This window comes from Bos indicus, chromosome 11 (assembly GCF_029378745.1).
Source record: "Bos indicus isolate NIAB-ARS_2022 breed Sahiwal x Tharparkar chromosome 11, NIAB-ARS_B.indTharparkar_mat_pri_1.0, whole genome shotgun sequence".
NCBI classification, from domain to species: Eukaryota; Metazoa; Chordata; class Mammalia; order Artiodactyla; family Bovidae; genus Bos; species Bos indicus.
In genome coordinates this window covers 93,333,425-93,358,015 of record NC_091770.1, presented here as the reverse complement: position 1 = coordinate 93,358,015, position 24,591 = coordinate 93,333,425, and the positions used below count along the sequence as shown (strand labels likewise).

The 24,591-nt window shown below is 39.6% G+C and overlaps 2 protein-coding genes across 2 annotated transcripts; both read left to right on the top strand.

Annotated features, from left to right (window-relative positions):
* The first annotated feature begins 13,230 nt into the window (after positions 1-13,230).
* Positions 13,231-15,047, top strand: LOC109565864 (olfactory receptor 1J4-like). The gene has a single exon (XM_019969819.2). The coding sequence runs from the start codon at positions 13,752-13,754 to the stop codon at positions 14,739-14,741; it is 990 nt and encodes a 329-aa protein (XP_019825378.2). The 5' UTR covers positions 13,231-13,751; the 3' UTR covers positions 14,742-15,047.
* Positions 15,048-22,391: 7,344 nt separating this feature from the next.
* Positions 22,392-24,357, top strand: LOC109565631 (olfactory receptor 1J4-like). Its single transcript, XM_019969534.2, has one exon. The coding sequence runs from the start codon at positions 23,039-23,041 to the stop codon at positions 24,218-24,220; it is 1,182 nt and encodes a 393-aa protein (XP_019825093.2). The 5' UTR covers positions 22,392-23,038; the 3' UTR covers positions 24,221-24,357.
* The last annotated feature ends 234 nt before the right edge of the window (positions 24,358-24,591 follow it).

Sequence of the window (24,591 nt, the reverse complement as noted above, 5' to 3'; positions counted from 1 at the left end):
CTACCCTCCCCATGCTTTGCAGCCCTCTAGGTCATCACAGAGTACTACATTGAGTTTCCTGTGCTATGGAGCAGTTTCTCATTAGCAATCTAATTTACACATGGTAGTGTATATATGGGAAATAGATGGGGAAACAGTGGAAACAGCATTGGACTTTATTTTTGGGGGCTCCAAAATCACTGCAGATGGTGATTGCAGTCATGAAATTAAAAGACACTTACTCTTTGGAATGAAAGTTATGGCCAACCTAGATAGCATATTGAAAAGCAGAGATATTACTTTGCCAACAAAGGTTTGTCTAGTCAAGGCTATCATTTTGCCAGTAGTCATGTATGGACTTGAGAGTTGGACTGTGAAGAAAGCTGAGTGCCGATGAATTGATGCTTTTGAACTGTGGTGTTGGAGAAGACTCTTGAGTCCCTTGGACTTCAAGGCGATCCAACCAGTCCATCCTAAAGGAGCTCAGTCCTGGGTGTTCATTGGAAGGACTGATGATGAGGCTGAAACTCCAATACTTTGGCCACCTCATGAAGAGTTGACTCATTGGAAAAGACCCTGATGCTGGGAGAGATTGGGGGCAGGAGGAGAAGGGGACCCCAGAGGATGAGATGGCTGGATGGCATCACCGACTTGATGGACATGAGTTTAGATAAACTCCGGGAGTTGGTGATGGACAGAGAGGCCTGGTGTGCTGCGATTCATGGGATTGCAAAGAGTCGGACATGACTGAGCAACTGAACTGAACTGAACTGAACTGAAGTGTATATATGACAATGGTACTCTCTCAGTTTGTCCCACCCTCTCCTTCTCTCTGAGCAAACTCTGTGAAGGACAGGGAAGCCTGGTATGCTGCAGTCCATGGGGTTGTAAAAAGTCAGACAAGACCTAGTGATGGAATAACAACTCCACCTCCGACTGTGTCTAGAAATTCATTCTCTATGTCTGCCTCTGTATTCTTTCCTGTCAAATCGGTTCATCACTACCATTTTTCTAGACTTCATATATAGACATTAACAAACAATATTTATTTTTCTCTTTACTCTGTATTGCAGACCCAGATAATATATAGACCCATCCATGTTCCGGCAATGGCACACTTTTGTTACGTTCTGTGGCTGTATAATATTCCATTGTATATATGTGCCACCTCTTCTGTATCTATTCCTCTGTCATTGGACATTTACTACTGTGCATAAAAGAAATAACTAATGAGAACCTGCTGTATAGCACAGGGAACTCTACTCAAAGCTCTGCAGTGGCCTAAAGGGGAAGGAAATGAAAAAAAAAGGAGGGGGTACATATGGCAGATTCAGTTTTCTGAAAAAAGAAAATAACACAACATTGTTAAGTAACTATAGTCCAATAACTTTTTAAAAAAAATTTCTTTGGAAGAGCAATGCTTTTTATTTTTATGAAATCAAGATTCTACTCTTTTCCTCTTAGTGTTCATGACTTTTGTGTCCTATTTAAGAAAATATTGCCTACCCCACGTTTTAAGATTTGTCCAAGTTTTTCTGGAAGATAGTTTTATAGTTATAGATCTTAAACAATTGATCCACTTTGAGTTATGTTGTGCATGGGGTGTAGCAGCAGCGTCCATGTTCACTTAAGACATATTGATGCTGAACCATGCTGGTACCATTTATTAAAACACTATCCTTGCCATGTTAAATTGCCTTGGTGCATTTGTAAACTCTTAATTGACCTTATATGTATTGATGTATTTCAAAATTACTCATTGTTCCATTGATTTATATTCCTATTCTCATGTAATTATTTTTATTTTCCTTGCTTTGGATTATAAAACAGTTTTGAAATTAGATAAATTAAGTATGGCATTTTGCTTTTCATTTTAACATTTTTTGTCTTCCCTTTTCAGTTCAGTTCGGTTCAGTCACTCAGTTGTGTCTGTTTGTGACCCCATGTACTGTAGCACGCCAGGCCTCCCTGTCTATCACCAACTCCCAGAGTTTAATCAAACTCATGCTCATTGAGATGGTGATGCCACCCAACTGTCTCATCCTCTGTCATCCCCTTCTCCTCCCGATTCAATATTTTTTTTTCTTTACAATATTATATTGGTTTCGCCATACATCAACATGAATCCACCATGGGTGTACACGTGTTCCCAATCCTGAACACCCCTTCCACCTCCCTCCCCATACCATCCCTCTGGGTCACCCCAGTGCACCAGCCCTGAGCATCCTGTATCATGCATTGAACCTGAACTGGCAATTCATTTCACATATGATATTATAATATTTCAATGCCATTCTCCCAAATCATCCGACCCTCGCCCTCTCCCACAGAGTCCAAAAGACTGTTCTATACCTCTGTGTCTCTTTTGCTGTCTCGCGTACAGGGTTATCATCACCATCTTTCTAAATTCCACATATATACATTAGTATACTGTATTGGCAGAGAAGGCAATGGCACCCCACTCCAGTACTTTTGCCTGGAAAATCCCATGGACGGAGGAGCCTGGTAGGCTGCAGTCCATAGGGTTGCTCAGAGTTGGACACGACTGCGCAACTTCACTTTCGCTTTTCACTTTCATGCAATGGAGAAGGAAATGGCAACCCACTCCAGTGTTCTTGCCTGGAGAATCCCAGGGATGGGGAAGCTTGGTGGGCTGCTGTCTCTGGGGTCGCACAGAGTCGGACACGACTGAAGCGACTTAGCAGCAGTAGGAGCAGCATACTGTATAGCTGTGTTTCTTTCTGGCTTACTTCACTCTGTATAATAGGCTCCAGTTTCATTCACTTCATTAGAACCGATTCAAATGTATTCTTTTTAATGGCTGAATAATACTCTATTGTGTATATGTACCACAGCTTTCTTATCCATCGTCTGCTGATGGACATCTAGGTTGCTTCCATGTCCTGGCTATTATAAACAGTGCTGCGATGAACATTGAGGTACACGTGTCTCTTTCAATTCTGGTTTCCTCAGTGTGTATGCCCAGCAGTGGGATTGCTGGATCATAAGGCAGTTCTATTTCCAGTTTTTTAAGGAATCTCCACAATGTTCTCCATAGTGGCTGTACTAGTTTGCATTCTCACCAACAGTGTAAGAGCATTCCCTTTTCTCCACACCCTCTCCAGCATTTATTGCTTGTAGACTTTTGGACAGCAGCCATTCTGACTGGCGTGAAATGGTACCTCACAGTGGTTTTGATTTGCATTTCTCTGATAATGAGTGATGTTGAGCATCTTTTCATGTGTTTGTTAGCCATCTGTATGTCTTCTTTGGAGAAATGTCTGCTTAGCTCTTTGGCCCTTTTTTTTTTTTTTTTTGATTGAGTCGTTTATTTTTCTGGAGTTGAGCTGCAGGAGTTGCTTGTATATTTTTGAGACTAATTCTTTGTTAGTTGCTTCATTTGCTATTATTTTCTCCCATTCTGAAAGCTGTCTTTTCACCTTGCTTACAGTTTCCTTTGTTGTGCAGAAGCTTTTAATTTTAATTAGGTCCCATTTGTTTATTTTTGCTTTTATTTCCAATATTCTGGGAGGTGGGTCATAGAGGATCCTGCTCTGATTTATGTCAGAGAGTGTTTTGCCTATGTTCTCCTCTAGGAGTTTTATAGTTTCTGGTCTTATGTTTAGATCTTTAATCCATTTTGAGTTTGTTTTTGTGTATGATGTTAGAAAGTGTTCTAGTTTCATTCTTTTACAAGTGGTTGACCAGTTTTCCCAGCACCACTTGTTAAAGAGATTGTCATTTCTCCATTGTATATTCTTGCCTCCTTTGTCAAAGATATGGTGTGTGGATTTATCTCTGGGATTTCTATTTTGTTCCATTGATCTATATTTCTGTCTTTGTGCCAGTACTGTACTGTTTTGATGGCTGTGGCTTTGTAGTAGAGCCTGAAGTCAGGCAGGTTGATTCCTCCAGTTCCATTCTTCTTTCTCAAAATTGCTTTGGCTATTCGAGGTTTTTTGTATTTCCATACAAATTGTGAAATTATTTATTCTAGCTCTGTGAAGAATACCGTTGGTAGCTTGATAGGGATTGCATTAAATCTATAGATTGCTTTGGGTAGTATACTCATTTTCACTATATTGATTCTCCCAATCCATGAACATGGTATATTTCTCCATCTATTAGTGTCCTCTTTGATTTCTTTCACCAGTGTTTTGTAGTTTTCTATATACAGGTCTTTTGTTTCTTTAGGTAGATATATTCCTAAGTATTTTATTCTTTCCGTTGCAATGGTGAATGGAATTGTTTCCTTAATTTCTCTTTCTGTTTTCTCATTATTAGTGTATAGGAATACAAGGGATTTCTGTGTGTTGATTTTATATCCTGCAACTTTACTATATTCATTGGTTAGCTCTAGTAATTTTCTGGTGGAGTCTTTAGGGTTTTCTGTGTAGAGGATCATGTCATCTGCAAATAGTGAGAGTTTTACTTCTTCTTTTCCAATTTGGATTCCTTTTATTTCTTTTTCTGCTCTGATAGCTGTGGCCAAAACTTTCAAAACTATGTTGAATAGTAATGGTGAAAGTGGACACGCTTGTCTTGTTCCTGACTTTAGGGGAAATGCTTTCAATTTTTCACCATTGAGGATAATGTTTGCTGTGGGTTTATATAGCTTTTATTATGTTGAGGTATATGTTCCTTCTATTCCTGCTTTCTGGAGGGTTTTTTTTTTTTATCATAAATGGATGTTGAATTTGTCAAAGGCTTTCTCTGCATCTATTGAGATAAATATATGGCTTTTATTTTTCAATTTATTGATATGGTGTATTACATTGATTGATATGCGGATATTGAAGAATCCTTGCATCCCTGGGATAAAGCCCACTTGGTCATGGCATATGATCTTTTTAATGTGTTGTTAGATTCTGATTGCCAGAATTTTGTTAAGGATTTTTGCATCTATGTTCATCAGTGATATTGGCCTGTAGTTTTCTTTTTTTGTGGGCTCTTTGTCAGGTTTTGGTATTAGGGTGATGGTGGCCTCATAGAATGAGTTTGGAAGTTTACCTTCCTCTGCAATTTTCTGGAAGAGTTTGAGTAGGATAGGTCTTAGCTCTTCTCTAAATTTTTGGTAGAATTCAGCTGTGAAGCTGTTTGGACCTGGGCTTTTGTTTGCTGGAAGATTTCTGATTACAGTTTCAATTTCTGTGCTTGTGATGGGTCTGTAAAGATTTTCTATTTCTTCCTGGTTCAGTTTTGGAAAGTTGTACTTTTCTAAGAATTTGTCCATTTCTTCCAAGTTGTCCATTTTTGGGGCATATAATTGCTGATAGTAGTCTCTTATGATCCTTTGTATTTCTGTGTTGTCTGTTGTGATCTTTCCATTTTCATTTCTAATTTTGTTGCTTTGATTTTTCTCACTTTGTTTCTTGATGAGTCTGGCTAATGGTTTGTCAATTTTATTTATCCTCTCAAAGAACCAGCTTTTGGCTTTGTTGATTTTTGCTATGGTCTCTTTTGTTTCTTTTGCATTTATTTCTGCCCTAATTTTTAAGATTTCTTTCCTTCTACTAACCCTGGGGTTCTTCATTTCTTCCTTTTCTAGTTGCTTTAGGTATAGAGTTAGGTTATTGATTTTACTTTTTTCTTGTTTCTTGAGGTATGCCTGTATTGCTATGAACCTTCCCCTTATCACTGCTTTTACAGTGTCCCACAGGTTTTGGGTTGTTATGTTTTCATTTTCATTCACTTCTATGCATATTTTGGTTTCTTTTCTGATTTCTTCTGTGATTTGTTGGTTATTCAGCAGCGTGTTGTTCAGCCTCCATATGTTGGAATTTTTAATAGTTTTTCTCCTGTAATTGAGATCTAATCTTACTGCATTGTGGTCAGAAAAGATGCTTGGAATGATTTCAATTTTTTTGAATTTACCAAGGCTGGATTTATGGCCCAGGATGTGATCTATCCTGGAGAAGGTTCCATGTGCACTTGAGAAAAAGGTGATATTCATTGTTTTGGGATGAAATGTCCTATGGATATCAATTAGGTCTAATTTGTCTATTGTATCATTTAAAGTTTGTGTTTCCTTGTTAATTTTCTGTTTAGTTGATCTATCCATAGGTGTGAGTGGGGTATTAAAGTCTCACACTATTATTGTGTTACTGTTAATTTCTCCTTTCATACTTGTTAGCATTTGTCTTACATATTGTGGTGCTCCCATGTTGGGTGCATATATATTTATAATTGTTATATCTTCTTCTTGGATTGATCCTTTGATCATTATGTAGTGTCCTTCTTTGTCTCTTTTCACAGCCTTTGTTTTAAAGTCTATTTTATCTGATATGAGTATTGCTACTCCTGCTTTCTTTTGGTCTCTATTTGCATGGAATATCTTTTCCCAGCCATTCACTTTCAGTCTGTATGTGTCTCTTGTTTTGAGGTGGGTCTCTTGTAGACAACATATATAGGGGTCTTGTTTTTGTATCCATTCAGCCAGTCTTTGTCTTTTGGTTGGGGCATTCAACTCATTTACGTTTAAGGTAATTATTGATAAGTATGATCCCGTTGCCATTTACTTTATTGTTTTGGGTTTGGGTTCATACACCCTTTCTGTGTTTCCTGTCTACAGAAGATCCTTAAGCATTTGTTGGAGAGCTGGTTTGGTGGTGCTGAATTCTCTCAGCTTTTGCTTGTCTGTAAAGCTTTTGATTTCTCCTTCATATTTGAATGAGATCCTTGCTGGGTACAATAATCTGGGCTGTAGGTTATTTTCTTTCATCACTTTAAGTATGTCCTGCCATTCCCTCATCGCCTAAAGAGTTTCTATTGAAAGATCAGCTGTTATCCTCATGGGAATCCCCTTGTGTGTTATTTGTTGTTTTCCCCTTGCTGCTTTTAATATTTGTTCTTTGTGTTTGATCTTTGTTAATTTGATTAATATGTGTCTTAGGGTGTTTCGCCTTGGGTGTATCCTGTTTGGGACTCTCTGGGTTTCTTGGACTTGGGTGATTATTTCCTTCCCCATTTTAGGGAAGTTTTCAACTATTATCTCCTCAAGTATTTTCTCATGGTCTTTCTTTTTGTCTTCTTTTCCTGGAACTCCTATGATTCGAATGTTGGGGCATTTATCATTGTCCCAGAGGTCTCTGAGATTGTCCTCATTTCTTTTAATTTGTTTTCCTTTTTTCCTCTCTGTTTCATTTATTTCTACCATTCTATCTTCTACCTCACTTATCCTATCTTCTGCCTCTGTTATTCTACTGTTGGTTCCCTCCAGAGTGTTTTTGATCTTATTTATTGCATTATTCATTATATATTGACTCCTTTTTATTTCTTCTGCTGCTGCTAAGTCACTTCAGTCATGTCCGACTCTGTGCAACCCCATAGATGGCAGCCCACCAGGCTCCCCCATCCCTGGGATTCTCCCGGCAAGAACACTGGAGTGGGTTGCCATTTCCTTCTCCAATGCATGAAATTGAAAAGTGAAAGTGAAGTCACTCAGTCATGTCCGACCCTCTTTCTTGCATCTTCTCAATCCTTGTCTCCAGGCTATTTATCTGTAACTCCATTTTGTTTTCAAGTTCTTGGATCATTTTCACTATCATTATTCGGAATTCTTTATCAGGTAGATTCCCTATCTCTTCCTCTTTTGTTTGGTTTGGTGGGCATTTATCCTGTTCCTTTACCTGCTGGGTATTTATCTGCCTCTTCATCTTGTTTATATTGCTGTGTTTGTGGTGGCCTTTCTGTATTCTGGCAGTTTGTGGAGTTCTCTTCATTGTGGAGTTTCCTCACTGTGGGTGGGGTTGGACAGGTAGCTTGTCAAGGTTTCTTGATTAGGGAAGCTTGTTTTGGTGTTCTGGTGGGTGGAGCTGGATTTCTTCTCTCTGGAGTTCAGTGAAGTGTCCAGTAATGAGTTATGAGATGTCAGTGGGTTTGGAGTGACTTTGCTGCTACTGCTGCTAAGTCGCTTCAGTCGCGTCCGACTCTGTGCGACCCCATAGACGGCAGCCCACCAGGCTCCGCCGTCCCTGGGATTCTCCAGGCAAGAACACTGGAGCAGGTTGCCATTTCCTTCTCCAGTGCATGAAAGTGAAAAGTGAAAGTGAAGTCACTCAGTCATGTCCGACTCTTCGCGACCCCATGGACTGCAGCCAACCAGGCCCCTCTGTCCATGGGGTTTTCCAGGCAAGAGTACTGGAGTGGGGTGCCATCACCCTTTGGGCAGCCTGTTAATTGAAGCTCAGGAATATGTTCTTGTCTTGCTGGAGAATTTGCGTGGTATGTTTTGCCCTGGGGCTTGTTGGTCCTTGTGTGGAGCTTGGTTTCAGTGTAGGTATGGAGGCTTTTGGATGAGCTCTTGTCGATTAATGTTCCCTGGAGTCAGGTGTTCTCAGGATTTGGACTTAAGCCTCCTGCCTCTGGTTTTCAGTCTTATTCTTACAGTAGCCTCAAGACTTCTCCATCTATACAGCATTGATGATAAAACATCTAGGTAAAGGATGAAAAGTTTCTTCACAGTGAGGGACACTGCCTTTGATTGCATTGACCCTATAGATCAAATGGAGGAGAGACCTGGCTCCATGATGATATTGAGTTATCCAGTCTATGGGCAAAGTGTATCTCTATTCATTTGTATTCTCTTTAAATTAACTATGAATTAGTCTGTAGTTTTTAACTTACTGGTATTTTGGTAAATTCATTCATATGCATATTTTACTTTTTAAACTGTTATGAATAGTATATTAAAATTTTCAATTCTCAGTACTCACTGCTAGGATATAAAATATCATTGATTTTTGTTCTTTTTTGACCAACTTTATAATGCTGCTACCTTGCAAAATTCACTTAGTAAAAATATATTTAGAGAAGGATTTTTTGTTTTTCTTGCCCTCTTTTTTGGTCTTCTGTTAGATTAGTTTATACTATTTATTTCATCTACTTATCGACTTATTACATATATGTCTTTTCTTGTGCATCTAGTTTTTACCCTGTTTTTTCATCTTGTCCCTTTGTGTGTGTGTGCCTGCACTATGCAAGATGTAATATGTTTACCAACATTATACAGAAGCAGAAGGCTAATTAGTATGTAACCAGTAGCTGGAGTGACATGCAAGGCTGTGGTGATGTCCACGACTCTAGTCTGTTTGGGATGTAAAGTTGGAAATCACAATATTTTGAAGGAGTTTGATATTTGATACATGTATAACATAGTATGATTTTACTTTCCTCATTATTCATTTATTTCATTCCATAAGCTCTGACTTAGATCATTCCTTTGGTGAATGAAGAGTCTGGCTTTATTGCCTCTCTTTCCATGGGCTTCCACCTAGACTTCCATTCTTCGTGTATTTTCATGGACATTTTCAAAGTTCGGTTTTTCTCTCTTCAAAGGAGCAAGCCATAGGCACGGGAGAACTAAGACAATGCAGCCTGTTAAAATTAATGCTTTGTAGATCATAAAGTAATCTTGATCAGACAACTGACACAGGAGAAGACTTCAGGGTGTACTATAATATTTTTAAAAGTTTTACCTTATTGAAGAATTAGAGATTTTGTGTTAATGGATCATTCAGTTAATTCAACAAGAGAGCAACTAAAAATTTAAAAATTTAAGATTAATGTATTGATGTTATATATATTCTATGAACTGATAAGCATAGATGTAGACTTGCAAGTATTAATGCAATAAATATATTTTAGGAAAAGAAAGCTCTAAGATACCATGCAAAATAAATCCCATTTATGTAAATACATCCTAAAAGATGATGCTTTTAAACTGCTGCACTCAGTATGCCAGCAAATTTGGAAAAATTGCCAGTGGCCCCAGGACTAGAAAAGGGCAGTTCTTATTTCAATCCCAAAGAAAGGAAGGCCAAAGAATGTTAAAACTATAGTACAGCTGCACTCATTTCACATGCTAGCAAGATTATACTCAAAGCCATTCAAACTAGGCTTCAGCACTTTGTGAACCAAGAACTTCCAGAAGTCCAAGCTAGATTTAGAAAAGGCAGAGGAACCAGAGATCAAATCACCAACATCTGTTGGATAATAGAAAAGAAGAGAATTACAGAAAAATATCTACGTCTCTTTCATTGACTATGCTAAAGTCTTTGTGTAGATCACAACAAACTGGAAAATTCTTCAGAGATGGGAATACCAGACCGCTTTACCTGCCTCCTAAGAAACCTGTGTGCAGGTCAAGAAGCAATAGTTAGCATGGGACATGGAACAACCGACTGATTAGATTGGGAAAGCAGTACATAAAGCTGTATATTGTCACCCTGCTTATTTAATTTATATACAGAATGCATCGTGTGAAATGCCAGACTGGGTGAATCACTAGCTGGAATCAAGATTGCTGGGAGAAACATCAACAACCTCACATATGCAGATGACACCATTTTAATGGCAGAAAGTGAAGAGGAACTAAAGAGCATCTTGTTGAGGGTGGAAGAGGAGAATGAAAAAGCTGGCTTAAAACTCAACATAGACAAAACAAAGATCCTTGCATCCTGCCTCATTGCTTCTTGGCAAATAGATGGGGGAAAATTGAAAACAGTGACAGACTTTATTTTCTTGGGTTCAAAATCACTTCATTCGGTGACTGCAGTCATGAAAATTAAAGACACTTGACCTTGGAAGAACAGCTATAACAAATCTACATAGCATATTAAAAAGTAGGGACATTACTTCTCCAACAAAGGTAATTTAGTCAATGCTATGGTTTTCCTGTAGTCATGTCCATATGCTGGAGGTGGACCGTAAAAAAGACTGAGTGCAGAAAATAGATACTTTCCAAATGTGCTGGAGAAGACCCTTGAGAATCCCTTGGACAGCAATGTGTCACACCAGTTAATCCTAAAGGAACTCAACCCTGAATATTCATTGGAAGGACTGATGCTGAAACCCCAATACTATGGCCACCCAATGCAAAGAGCCAACTCATTAGAAAATACCCTAATACTGGGAAAGATTGAGGGCAGGAAAAGAAGGGGATGACAGAGGATGAGATGACTGGATGGCATTACTAATTCAATGAACGTGAGTCTGATCAAACTCTGGGAGATAGCAAAAAACACAGAAGCCTGGCATAGGGTTGCAAAGAGTCAGACACGGCTTAGCAAATGAACAACTGGAGTTGAACAATAACTCCAATATTCTGGCCTGGAGAAATCCATTGACAGAGAAGCCTGGTGGGCTACTGTCCATGGGGTTGCAAAGAGTCAGACATGACTGAGAAACTAACACTTTGATAGAACAACAATAAATATAAATACTAAATTTAATGAATAAAAACCATTTTATAAGTATAAAAAATGAATAAAAGACAGGGGAAATACTTTGACTTTTTCATATTGTATTTGGATTTCTACCATGAACTAGATTTCAGTTCAGCTCAGTTCAGTCACACAGTCATGTCCAACTCTTTGTGACCCCATGAACCGCAGCATGCTGGGCCTCCCTGTCCATCACCAACTCCAAGAGTCCACCCAAACCCATGTCCATTGAGTCAGTGATGCCATCCAACCATCTCATCCTCTGTTGTCCCCTTCTCCTCTTGTGCTCAATATTTCCCAGCATCAAGGTCTTTTCAAATGAGTCAGCTCTTTGCATCAGGTGGCCAAAGGATTGGAGTTTCAGCTTCAATATCAGTCCTTCCAATGAACACCCAGGACTGATCTCCTTTAGGATGGAATGGTTGGATCGCCTTGCAGTCCAAGGGACTCTCAAGAGTCTTCTCCAACACCACAGTTCAAAAGCATCAATTCTTTGGCGCTCAGCTTTCTTTACAGTCCAACATTCACACCCATACATGACTACTGGAAAAACCATAGCCTTCACTAGACAGATCTTTGTTGACAAAATAATGTCTCTGCTTTTTAATATGCTGTCTAGGTTGGTCATAACTTTCCTTCCAAGGAGTAAGCATCTTTGAATTTCATGGCTGCAATCACCATCTACAGTGATTTTGGAGCCCAGAATAATAAAGTCAGCTGCTGTTTCCTCTGTTTCCCCATCTATTTGCCACGAAGTGATGGGACTGGATGCCATGATCTTAGTTTTCTGAATGTTGAGCTTTAATTTATTGAAAGACAACAAACTAAGAAGGCATCTCCGCTTGGGAGAAACTCCATCCTCACATCCCAGGCTTTGACTTAGCTAGGGGAAACTTTAAACTAGTAGGAAGGGTCAGTAAAGAGTTCTTTCCTCATCTCCTTTGGGCTCACAGCCACTGGGCCTCATCATGACATTCTTCCTAAGGACAGTTTTCTCACCATCGGCCCTTAGGACCACTTGCATCAGAATTCCCTGGCCACATAGTTCAAGAATGAATGTCACTGGAGCTGGAGCTGTGATCTGCATCTTTAATAAGCTCACCAGGGGATACTAGGGGACATTAAAGTTAGGAACCACTGCTCTAGGGCATGTGTCCTGGAGGAAGAAACAAGAAAACTGAGCAATTAATACATGTTTAATGCATGTTTAATGTCTCTAACCAAGAACTTGGAGCCCTGTTCCCTTGCATCCCTTCCCTGGTGGACAGAGCACAGACTTCACGTCTTCATTACTGACATTGGTGAATTAAGGATCAAGCTATTTTTTCTCTGGTGCTGGTGAGTGATTCAGGACCACAGAAGTGGATAAATCTGGTCTCCAGTTGTCCTACAGAATTCTGAGAATCCAGTTCTTACTCAAGGCAGCTAGATCATTAGAGCTTAAAGTTCAGAGAACTGGGTCTCCTACACCAATAGCAGGTGTGTGTGTGTGTGTGTGTGTGTGTGTGTGTGTGTGTGTGTATGTGTGTGGTATGTGTGTGTGTATCTGTATACTGGTGTTCAGCACTTCTCTGTGCTCTTGCTTATGATACATTTTATTACTAGTTCTTAAAGACTAGGGAGAAGGCATATCAGGGCATATCTCTTTGACACATCTTGGCAGCAACTGTTTTTATTTTGGGTTAGAGACCTCTTCAACAAGAGGATTTTGTTGAATCAGGAGGGTATTGGAGAATGATAAATATGAGTACCAGTAAAAATACATACAACTGCTAGTAATATTTTTTAGTTCGTAGAGCAGTGATATTGCAAAATTGAACTCTAAGATACTCTAAGTTCAGTTGATGGGTAAGCGTCTTCTTTTTCTTCAACTTTATACATAATGGAACTGGCTATTTATTGCTTATTTATTTTTAAAGAATTTTTTTATGTGGATCATTTTTAAAATTCTTTGCTGAATTTGTTACCATATTGTTTTGTTTCCTGTTTGGGTTTTTAGCTGTAAGTCATGTGATATCTTTATACCTGGAACAGGGATTGAACCCACACCCCCTGACTTGGAAGTTGAAGTCTAAGCAGTGAATCGCCAGGAAATTCCTTGGCTGTGCATTTTTGCTCCACTTTCCTTCAAGAATTCGAAGGAAACATCCTCCTTATACTCTGTTGAAACATACACATTGTTGAAATGTCCTCCTTATACTTTACATACGAGAGGACTTTGAAGTCAGATTTCTGTAGGTCAGTATGTCACAACCTGAAGGTTCAGCCTTATGATTTTATGTACAGAAACAGAAGAGAAATTAGGGAGGTTTTAAACTTACTATTTCTCTGCTAAGACATTGTGATAATTTCTCTTTATTGAGATGATGGAAAAATGCCACTGAGCCATTTTCTTTTCTGTATCAAACTGTCTTCTTGGTTGGTAAATTCCTGCATTATACATGGTAATACCATTCATCTTAGGGCTTTTTGCAGGGACATGGCAATGCAGACAGACTGGCATATTCATCAAGAGAAAGGACTCATTTATATACACCTGATGCAATCAAAATGTGCTTCTTTCACTGTCCTTTCATTCCCAGCAGACAGGAGAGGAGCATGAAGAGGGAGAACCAGAGCAGCATGTCAGAGTTCCTCCTCCTGGGACTGCCCATCCGGCCAGAGCAGCAGGGCATGTTCTTTGCCCTGTTCCTGGGCGTGTACCTGACCACGGTGCTGGGCAACCTGCTCATCCTCCTGCTCATCAGGCTGGACGCTCGACTCTACACCCCCATGTACTTCTTCCTCAGCCACTTGGCCCTCACTGACATCTCCTTTTCATCTGTCACTGTCCCTAAGATGCTGATAAACATGCAGACTCAGGGTCAATCCATCCCCTATGCAGGGTGCATAACACAGATGTATTTTTTCATATTTTTTACTGGTCTGGATGATTTCCTGCTCACCTCGATGGCCTACGATCGGTACATGGCCATCTGCCACCCTCTCCACTACACCACCGTCATGGGACAGGGGCTGTGCACCTTACTAGTAACTGTGTCCTGGATTCTCTCCTGTGCCAACGCCCTGTGTCACACCCTCCTCCTGACCCGGCTGTCCTTTTGTGCTGACCACAGCATCCCCCATTTCTTCTGTGACCTTGGTGCCCTGCTGAAGCTCTCCTGCTCAGACACATCCCTCAATGAGCTGGCCATTTTCACAGCAGGAGTGGCCGACATCATCCTCCCACTAGTATGCATCCTGATCTCTTATGGACACATCGGGGCCACCATCCTGAAGGTCCCCTCCACCAAGGGGATCTGCAAAGCATTGTCCACATGTGGCTCCCACCTCTCTGTGGTGTCTCTGTATTATGGAACAATTATTGGACTGTATTTTTTCCCCTCATCCAGCACTTCCAGGGACAAGAGCACCATTGCCTCTGTGATGTACACAGTGGTCACTCCACTGCTGAACCCCTTCATTTATAGCCTAAGGAACAGGGACATGAAGAGGGCCCTGGAGAGACTCTTGCACAGGGCAAAAGTCTTGTCTCAATGATGTTTGCTTGTCTTTGTAACAGACACGTGTGTTCACAGAACCTCAGATCCTATATCCCTAGATTTGATCCCAGCATTGAATAAATATTCAGTAAATGTTTGATAGTTGAATTGCATTCCTTTACAATTATTGTCTATTTACTAACAGTTCATTAGCATAAACTGTGAATTTTGAGTTTATGTTCTTGATTTTTGATCTTGTCTATAAGGCTGAGAATATATAGCTGGTAGTACTTAGTCTCTCCCCTTATATCCTGGGAACTTATTTCTTTTTCAAAAATTTATTTACTTTGTTATTTATTTTTTATTGGAGGATAATTTCTCTGCAATTTTTTTTTTTGCTATACCATAGTGTGAAACAGGTATAAGCACATATATTCTCTCCCTCTTGAGCCTCCCTCCCTCCCATCCCCATGTTTTGCAGCCTTCTATGTCATCACAGAGTACCGCACTGAGTTTCCCGTGCTATGTAGCAGTTTCTCATTAGCAATCTAATTACACATGGTTGTGTACGTATGTCAGTGGTACTCTTTCAGTTTTTTCCACCCTCTCCTTTCCTGTGAGCATACTATGTGAAGGACAGGGGAGCCTGGTATGCTGCAGTCCATGGCCTTGCAGAAAGTCAGACATGTGACTGAATAACAGCAACTCCTCCTTCAACTGTGTCCAGAAATTCATTCTCTATGTCTGCATCTCTATTCTTGCCTGTCTAATCAGTTTCTCACTACCAGTTTTCTAGATTCCATGTATAGACATTAACATACAATATTTAATTTTCTCTTTACTCTGTATGTCAGACCCAGATACTTTGTAGACCCATCCACATGCTGGCATATGGCACAATTTTGTTGCATTTTGTGACTGTATAATATTCCATTGTATATATGTGCCACTTCTTCTGTATCTATTCCTCTGTCAATGGACATTTACTATTGTGCATTAAATAAATACTAATGAGAATCTACTGTACAGCACAGGGAACTCTGCTCAAAGCTCTGTGGTGGCCTAAATGGGAAGGAAATTCAAAAAACAGGGCTATAGATATATATACATATGGCAGATTCATTTTTCTGAGATCAGAAAATAACACAGCATTGTTATGCAACTGTAGCCCAATAAATTTTTATTAAAAAGTTTCTTTGGAATAGCAAATACATTTTATTTTTTTGAAATCAAGATTCTTCTCTTTTCCTTTTAGTGTTCATGACTTTTGTGTCCTATTTAAGAATATACTGCCTACCCTACATTTACCAAAATTTTGTCCAAAGTTTTCTTCAAAATAGTTTTATAGTTATAGTTCTTACTCATTTGACCCATTTTCAGTTATGTTTTGCATGCAGAGCAGCACAAGAGTCCATGTGCACTTAAGACATATTGATACTGAAGCATGCTGGTACCATTTCTTGAAACACTATGCTTGCCACATTAATTGCCTTGGTGCATTGAAAACTATTAATTGACCTTTTGTGTATTGATCTATTTCAAAATATTCACTGTTCTATTCATCTATATTCCTATTCTCATGCAATTATTTTTATTTTGCTTGCTATGGAGCATAAAAAATTTGAAATTAGGTAAACTAAGTATGACAGTTTCCTTTTCATTTTAAGATTTTCTTGTCTTCCCTTTTGCTTCCATGTAATATTAAGAATCAGTTTCTGCAAATGGGTTACTGATATACTGCCTTTGATTGCACTGACCCTATCAATTGGAGGAGAGACCTGGCTCCATAATGATATTGAGTTAACCAGTCTATGTGTAAAGTGTATCTGTATTCATTTGCATCCTCTTTAAATTTACCATGAATGAGTTTGTGGTTTTTAACATACAAGTATTTTGGTAAATTCATCCATAAGCATATTTTGCTTTTTAAACTATTTTAGTTAGTATATTAAAACTTCAATTCTCAGTGCTCACTGCTAGGATATAAAGTATCATTGATTTTTGTTCTTTATTCATCAACTTTGTAATCCTGCTACCTTGCAAAGCTCACTTAGTACAAATAGATTTGGAGAAAGATTTTTTGCTTTCTTTTCCCTCTTTTTGGCCTTCTTTTAGATTAGTTTATACTATTCATTTTATCTCTCTTATCGACATACTACATATGTGTCCTTTTTTGGCATCAGGTTTTTACCCTGTTTTTTCATCTTGTCCCTTTGTGTGTGTGTGTGCCTGCACTATGCAAGATGTGATATGTTTACCAACGTTATACAGAAGCAGAAGACTAATTAGTATGTAACCAGTAGCTGGAGTGACATGCAAGGCTGTGGTGATGTCCACAACTCTAGTCTGTTTGGGGTATAAAGATGGAAATCACAATATTTTGAAAGACTTGGATATTTGATACATGTATAAAATATTATGATGCAACTTTCCTCATTATTATTTATTTCATTCCATAAGCTCTGACTTAGATGATTCCTTAGGTGGATTAAAAGAGCCTGGCTTTATTGCCTCTCTTTCCATGGGCTTCCACCTAGACTTCCATTTTTCATGTATTTTCATGGACATTTTCAAAGTTCGGTTGTTCTCTCTTCAAAGGAGCAAGCCACAGGCATGGGGGAATTCAGACAATGCAGCCTGTTAAAATGGATGCTTTGGAGATAATAAAGTAATCTTGATCAGACAATTGACACAGGAGAAGACTTCAGGATGTACTATAATATTTTTAAAAGTTTTACCTTATTGAAGAATTAGAGAACCTTTGTTAAAGAATCACTCAGTTAACTCAGCAAGAGAGAACTAAAAATTTGAAAATTTATAAGATTAATGTATTGATGTTATATATATCCTATGCACTGATAAGCATAGAAGTAGACTTGCAAATATTATTGCAATAAATATATTTTAGGAAAAGAAAGCTCTAAGATACCATGCAAAATAAATCGCATTTATGCAAATATATCCTAAAAGATGATGCTTTTAAACTGCTACACTCAGTATGCCAGCAAATTTGGAAAAATCGCCAGTGGCCCCAGGACTAAAAAATGGAAGTTTTCATTTCAATCCCAAAGAAAGGCAAGGCCAAAGAATGTTAAAACTACAGTACAGCTGCACTCATTTCACATGCTAGCAAGATTATACTCAAAGTCATTCAAACTAGGCTTCAGCAGTATGTGAACCAAGAACTTCCAGAAGTCCAAGCTAGATTTATAAAAAGTCAGAGGAACCAGAGATCAAATCACATCTGATCACATCACATATTATCCAACATCTGTTGGATAATAGAAACATCAAGAGAATTACAGAAAAACATCTTCTCTTTCACTGAGTACGCTAAAGACTTTGACTATGTAGATCACAACAAACTGTGGGAAATTCTTCAAGAGAAGGAAATACCAGAGCACCTTACCTGTCTCCTGAGAAACCTGTGTGCAGGTCAAGAAGCAATAGTTAGCATGGGACATAGAACAACTGATGGTTTCCAAAATGGGAAAGGAGTACATAAAGGCTGTATATTGTCACTCTGCTTATTTAATTTATATACAGAATGCATCATGTAAAATGCCAGACTGGATGAATCACCAGCTGGAATCAAGATTGCTGGGAGAAATATCAACAACCTCACATATGCAGATGCCATCACTTTAATGGCAGAAAGCAAAGAAGAACTAAAGAGCCCCTTGATGAGGGTGGAAAAGGAGAATGAAAAAGCTGGCTTAAAATGCAACATTCACAAAACAAAGATCATGGCATCCTGTCCCATTGCTCATGACAAATAGATGGGGAAAAAGTGGAAACAGTGACAGATTTTATTTACTTAGGTTCAGAAATCACTTCATTTGGTGACTAGTCATGAAAATTAAAGACACTTGACCTTGGAAGAACAGCTATGACAAATCTACATAGAACATTAAAAAAAAACAGAGACATCACTATTCTAAAAAATGTAATTTAGTCAAAGTATTGGTTTTCCAGTGGTAATGGACGGATGTGAGCATTGGGCCATAAAGAAGACTGAGTTCCGAATATTGATACTTTCGAAATGTGGGGCTGGAGAAGACTCTTGAGAGGCCCTTGGACTGCAAGGAGATTGCACCCGTCAATCATAAAGGAAATCAACCCTGAATATTCATTGGAAGGACTGATGCTGAAGCTGAACTCCAATACTTTGGCCACCTGATGCGAAGAGACAACTCACTGGAACAGACCCTGATGCTAGGAAAGATTGAGGGCAGGAAAAGAAGGGGATGACAGAGGATGAGATGGTTGGATGGCATTACTGACTCAATGAACATAAGTCTGAGCAAACTCTGGAAGATAGCAAAAAACAGGGAAGCCTGGCATGGTGAAGTTCATGGGGTTGCAAGAGGTGGACAGAGCTTAGCAACTGAAAACAACAAATGGAGTTGAACGACAACTCCAATATTCTTCTCTGGAAAATTCCACTGACAGAGGAGCCTGGTGGGCTACTGTCCATGGGGTTGCAAAGAGTCAGACATGACTGAGCAACTAACACTTTGATAGAACAACAACAAATGTAAATATAAAGTTTTGTGAATAAAAACCATTTTAGAAGTATAAAAAATGAATAAAAAGACAAGGGAAATACTTTGACTTTCTCATATTGTATTTGGATCTCTACCATGAAGCAGATTTACTTAGAAGGCAACAAACTAAGAAGGCATCTCGGCTTGGGAGAAAATTCCATCCTCACATCCCAAGCTTTGACTTAACTAGTGGAAACTTTAAGCTTGTAAGAAGGGTCAATAAGGGGGTCTTTCCACATCTCCTTTGGGCTCACACCCACAGGGCATCATCATGACATGCTTCGTAAGGACACCGCTTTCTCAGTGTCGGCCCATAGGACAATGTGTGTCAGAATTCCCTGGCCATAGAGTTCAAGAATGAGCGTCACTGGAGATGGCACTGGGATCTGCATCTTTAATAAGCTCCTCAGCACATTCTAGGGAACATCAAAGTTTAGGAACCACTGCCCTAGGGCATGTGTCCTGGAGGGATAAACAAGAAAACTGAGCAATAAATACATGTTTAATGCATGTCTCTAACGTAGAGCTTTGAGCCCTGTCCAGTTGGGTCCACTCCCTGGTGGACAGAGCAGTCTTTATATCTCCATTTCTGATGTTGGTGAATTGAGGGTCTAGCTCTTTTTTCTCTGATGCTGGTGAGTGGTTCAGGACCACAGAAGTGGATAAATCTAGTCTCCAGGTGTCCTACAAAGAGTCTGCGAAACCAGTTCTTACCCAAGGTAGCTCCATTACTTGAGCATAAAGTTCAGAGAAGAACTGGGTCTCCTACACCAATGGCAGGTGTGTATTTGTGTGTGTGTGTGTGTGTGTGTGTGTGTGTGTGTGTGTGTGTGTGTATACAGGTGCTCAGCACTTCTCTGTGCTCTTGCTTATGATACCTTTACTACTAGTTCTTAAAGATGAAAGGAGAAAGCATATCAGGGCATATCTCTTTGACACCTCTTGGCAGCAACTGTTTTTATTTTGGATTAGGGAACTCTTCAACAAGAGGATTTTGTTGAATATTGGAGGATATTGGAGAATGATAAATTTGAGTACTAGTATCAAAGTGAAAGAGGAGAGTGAAAAAGTTGGCTTAAAACTTAAAATTCAGCCATTCTGACTGGCGGGAAATGGTACCTCATAGTGGTTTTGATTTGTATTTCTCTGATAATGAGTGACGTTGAGCATCTTTTCATGTGTTTGTTAGCCATCTGTATGTATGTCTTCTTTGGAGAAATGTCTATTTAGTTCTTTGGCCCGTTTTTTGATTGGGTCATTTATTTTTCTGGAGTTGAGCTGTAGGAGTTGCTTGTATATTTTTGAGACTAATTCTTTGTCAGTTGCTTCATTTGCTATTATTTTCTCCCATTCTGAAGGCTGCCTTTTCACCTTGCTAATAGTTTCCTTTGTTGTGCAGAAGCTTTTAAGTTTAATTAGGTTCCATTTGTTTATTTTTGCTTTTATTTCCAATATTCTGGGAGGTGGGTCATAGAGGATCCTGCTGTGATGTATGTCGGAGAGTGTTTTGCCTATGTTCTACTGCATCCAAAAGTCTACAAGCAATAAATGCTGGAGAGGGTGTGGAGAAAAGGGAACCCTCTTACACTGTTGGTGGGAATGCAAACTAGTACAGCCACTATGGAGAACAGTGTGGAGATTCCTTAAAAAACTGGAAATAGAACTGCCTTATGATCTAGCAATCCCATTGCTGGGCATACACACTGAGGAAACCAGAAGGGAAAGAGACACGTGTACCCCAATGCTCATTGCAGCACTGTTTATAATAGCAAGGACATGGAAGCAGCCTAGATGCCCATCAGCAGATGAATGGATAAGAAAGCTGTGGTACATGTACACAATGGAGTATTACTCAACCATTAAAAAGAATACATTTGAATCAGTTCTAATGAGGTGGATGAAACTGGAGCCTATTATACAGAGTGAAGTAAGCCAGAAAGAAAAACACCAATACAGTATACTAATGCATATATATGGAATTTAGAAAGATGGTAACAATAACCCTGTGTATGAGACAGCAAAAGAGACACTGATGTATAGATCAGTCTTATGAACTCTGTGGGAGAGGGAGAGGGTGGGGAGATTTGGGAGAATGGCATTGAAACATGTATAATATCATGTATGAAACGAGTCGCCAGTCCAGGTTCGATGCACGATGCTGGATGCTTGGGGCTGGTGCACTGGGACGACCCAGAGGGAGGGTATGGGGAGGGAGGAGGGTTCAGGATGGGGAACACAGGTATACCTGTGGCGGATTCATTTCGATATTTGGCAAAACTAATACAATAATGTAAAGTTTAAAAATAAAATAAAATTAAAAAAAAAAAAACTTAAAATTCAGAGAACTAAGATCATGGTATCTGGTCCCATCACTTCATGGCAAATAGATGGGGAAACAGTGGAAACAGTGGCCGATTTTATTTTTGGGGGGGCTCCAAAATCACTGCAGATGGTGATTGCAGCCATGAAATTAAAAGATGCTTATTCCTTGGAAGGAAAGTTATGACCAACTTAGACAGTACATTAAAAAGCAAAGACATTACTTTGTCAACAAAGGTCTGTCTAGTCAAGGCTATGGTTTTTCCAGTAGTTATGTATAGATGTTAGAGTTTCTATAAAGAAAGCTGAGCACAGAAGAATTGATGCTTTTTTTTAAATTTTATTTTATTTTTAAACTTTACATAATTGTATTAGTTTTGCCAAATATCAAAATGAATCCGCCACAGGTATACATGTGTTCCCCATCCTGAACCCTCCTCCCTCCTCCCTCCCCATACCATCCCTCTGGGTCTAACTGTGGTGTTGGAGAAGACTCTTGAGAGTCCGTTGGACTGCAAGGTGATCCAGCCATTCCATCCTAAAGGAGATCAGTCCTGGGTGTTCACTGGAAGGACTCATGTTGAAGCTGAAGCTCCAATACTTTGGCCACCTGATGTGAAGAGCTGACTCATTTGAAAAGACCCTGATGCTGGGAAAGATAGAGGGCAGGAAGAGAAGGGGACGACAGAGGATAGATGGTTGGATGGCATCACTGACTCAATGGACGTGAGTCTGGGTGGACTCTTGGAGTTGGTGATGGACAGGGAGGCCTGGCGTGCTGCAGTTCATGGGGTTTCAAAGAGTCAGACACTACTGAGCAACTGAACTGAACTGAAGTGAAACTGCTATAAAGTACTGTAACTGCCAGTAATATTTTTACTTCATAGAGCAGTGATATTGCAAGATTGAGCTCTAAGATACTCTGAGCTCAGTTGACAGTTAAGCTTCTTTCTTCAGCCTTTATACATAATGGAACTGACTATATTTGCTTATTTATTTTTAAAGAAATTTTTTCCTGTGGATCATTTTTTAAATTCTTTGCTGAATTTGTTACCACATTGTTTTGCTTCATGTTTTGGTTTTTAGTCATAAGGCATGTGATATCTTTATACATGGACCAGGGATTGAACCCACACTCCCTGACTTGCAAGGTGAAGTCTTAAGCACTGGGCTGCCAGGAAATTCCTTGGCTGTGTATTTTTGACCCACTTTCCTTTGAGAATTTGTTGATGAAACATCCTCCTTATACTTGATATATGAAAGGACTTTGAAGTCAGATTTCAATACGTCAATATGTCACAGCCTGAAGGTCTAAACCCTCTGATTATATGTACAGAAATAGAAGAGAAATTAGGGAGGTTTTTAACTTACTATTTCTCTGCTAAGACAGTGTGACACTTTCTGTTTACTGAGGTGATGGAAAAATGCCACTGGGCCAGTATCTCCTTTGTATCAAACTCTTCTTGGTTGGTAAATTCCCTCATTATACATGGTAATACCATTCATCTTAGGGGTTTCTGCAGGGACATGGCAATGCAGACAGACACTGACATATTCACCAAGAGAAAGGACTCATTTATATATGTCTGCTGCAATCAAAATGTGCTTCTTTCACTGTCCTTTCATTCCCAGCAGACAGGAGAAGAGCATCAACAGGGAGAATCATAGCAGCATGTCCGAGTTCCTCCTTCTGGGGCTCCCCATCCGGCCAGATCATCAGAGCATGTTCTTTGCCCTGTTCCTGGGCATGTACCTGACCACGGTGCTGGGCAATGTGCTCATCCTCCTGCTCATCAGGCTGGACCCTCACCTCCACTCCCCCATGTACTTCTTCCTCAGCCACTTGGCCCTCACTGACGTCTCCTTCTCATCTGTCATCATCCCTAAGATGCTCGTGAACATGCAGACTCAGGATCAATCCATCCCCTATGCAGGATGTGTAACACAGATGTATTTTTTCCTATTTTTTACTAATCTGGATGATTTCCTGCTCACCTCGATGGCCTATGATCGGTATATGGCCGTCTGCCACCCTCTCCACTACACCACCATCATGGGACAGGGGCTGTGCACCTTACTAGTAACTGCATCCTGGATTCTCTCCTGTGCCAGTGCCCTGTGTCACACCCTCCTCCTTACCCGGCTGTCCTTTTGTGCTGACCTCAGCATCCCCCATTTCTTCTGTGACCTTGGTGCCCTGCTGAAGCTCTCTTGCTCAGACACATCCCTCAATGAGCTGGCCATTTTCACAGCAGGAGTGGCCGTCATCGTCCTCCCACTAGTATGCATCCTGATCTCTTATGGCCGCATCGGGGCCACCATCCTGAAGGTCCCCTCCACCAAGGGGATCTGCAAAGCATTGTCCACATGTGGCTCTCACCTCTCTGTGGTGTCTCTGTATTATGGAACAATTATTGGGCTGTATATTTTCCCCTCATCTAGCACCTCCAGGGACAAGATCACCGTTGTCTCTGTGATGTACACAGTGGTCACTCTACTGCTGAACCCCTTTATTCATAACCTAAGGAACAGGGACATGAAGGAGGCCCTGGAGAGACTCTTGCACAGGGCGAAAGTCTTGTCTCGGTGTTTGCTCATCTTTGTAACAGCCACGTGTGTTCACACAAACCCCAGATCCTACATCGCTACATTTGAGCCTGGCAAGAAATGAATACTCAGTGAATGTTTGACCACTTGATTGCATTCTTTTACAGTTATTGTTCCCTTACAATTTATTAGTATAAATTATGGATTCTGAGTCGATATTCTTGATTTTTGATCTTGTGTATTAGATTGAGAAACTACACAACTGGTAATACTTATGTCTCTAGTCTTATTTCTCAGGAATTTATTAGTTCTTTTTAAAACATATCTGTTGAGCTAAAATCATCATATACACATTGTAAATATTTAATGTTTATATTTGATATTTTGATGTATATACATTGTGAAATAACCACTACAATCAAGTTCACATATTCATCATCATAGTTATCAGTTTAATCCATTTGTGTGTGTGTTTGTTGAGAAGATGTAATTTAT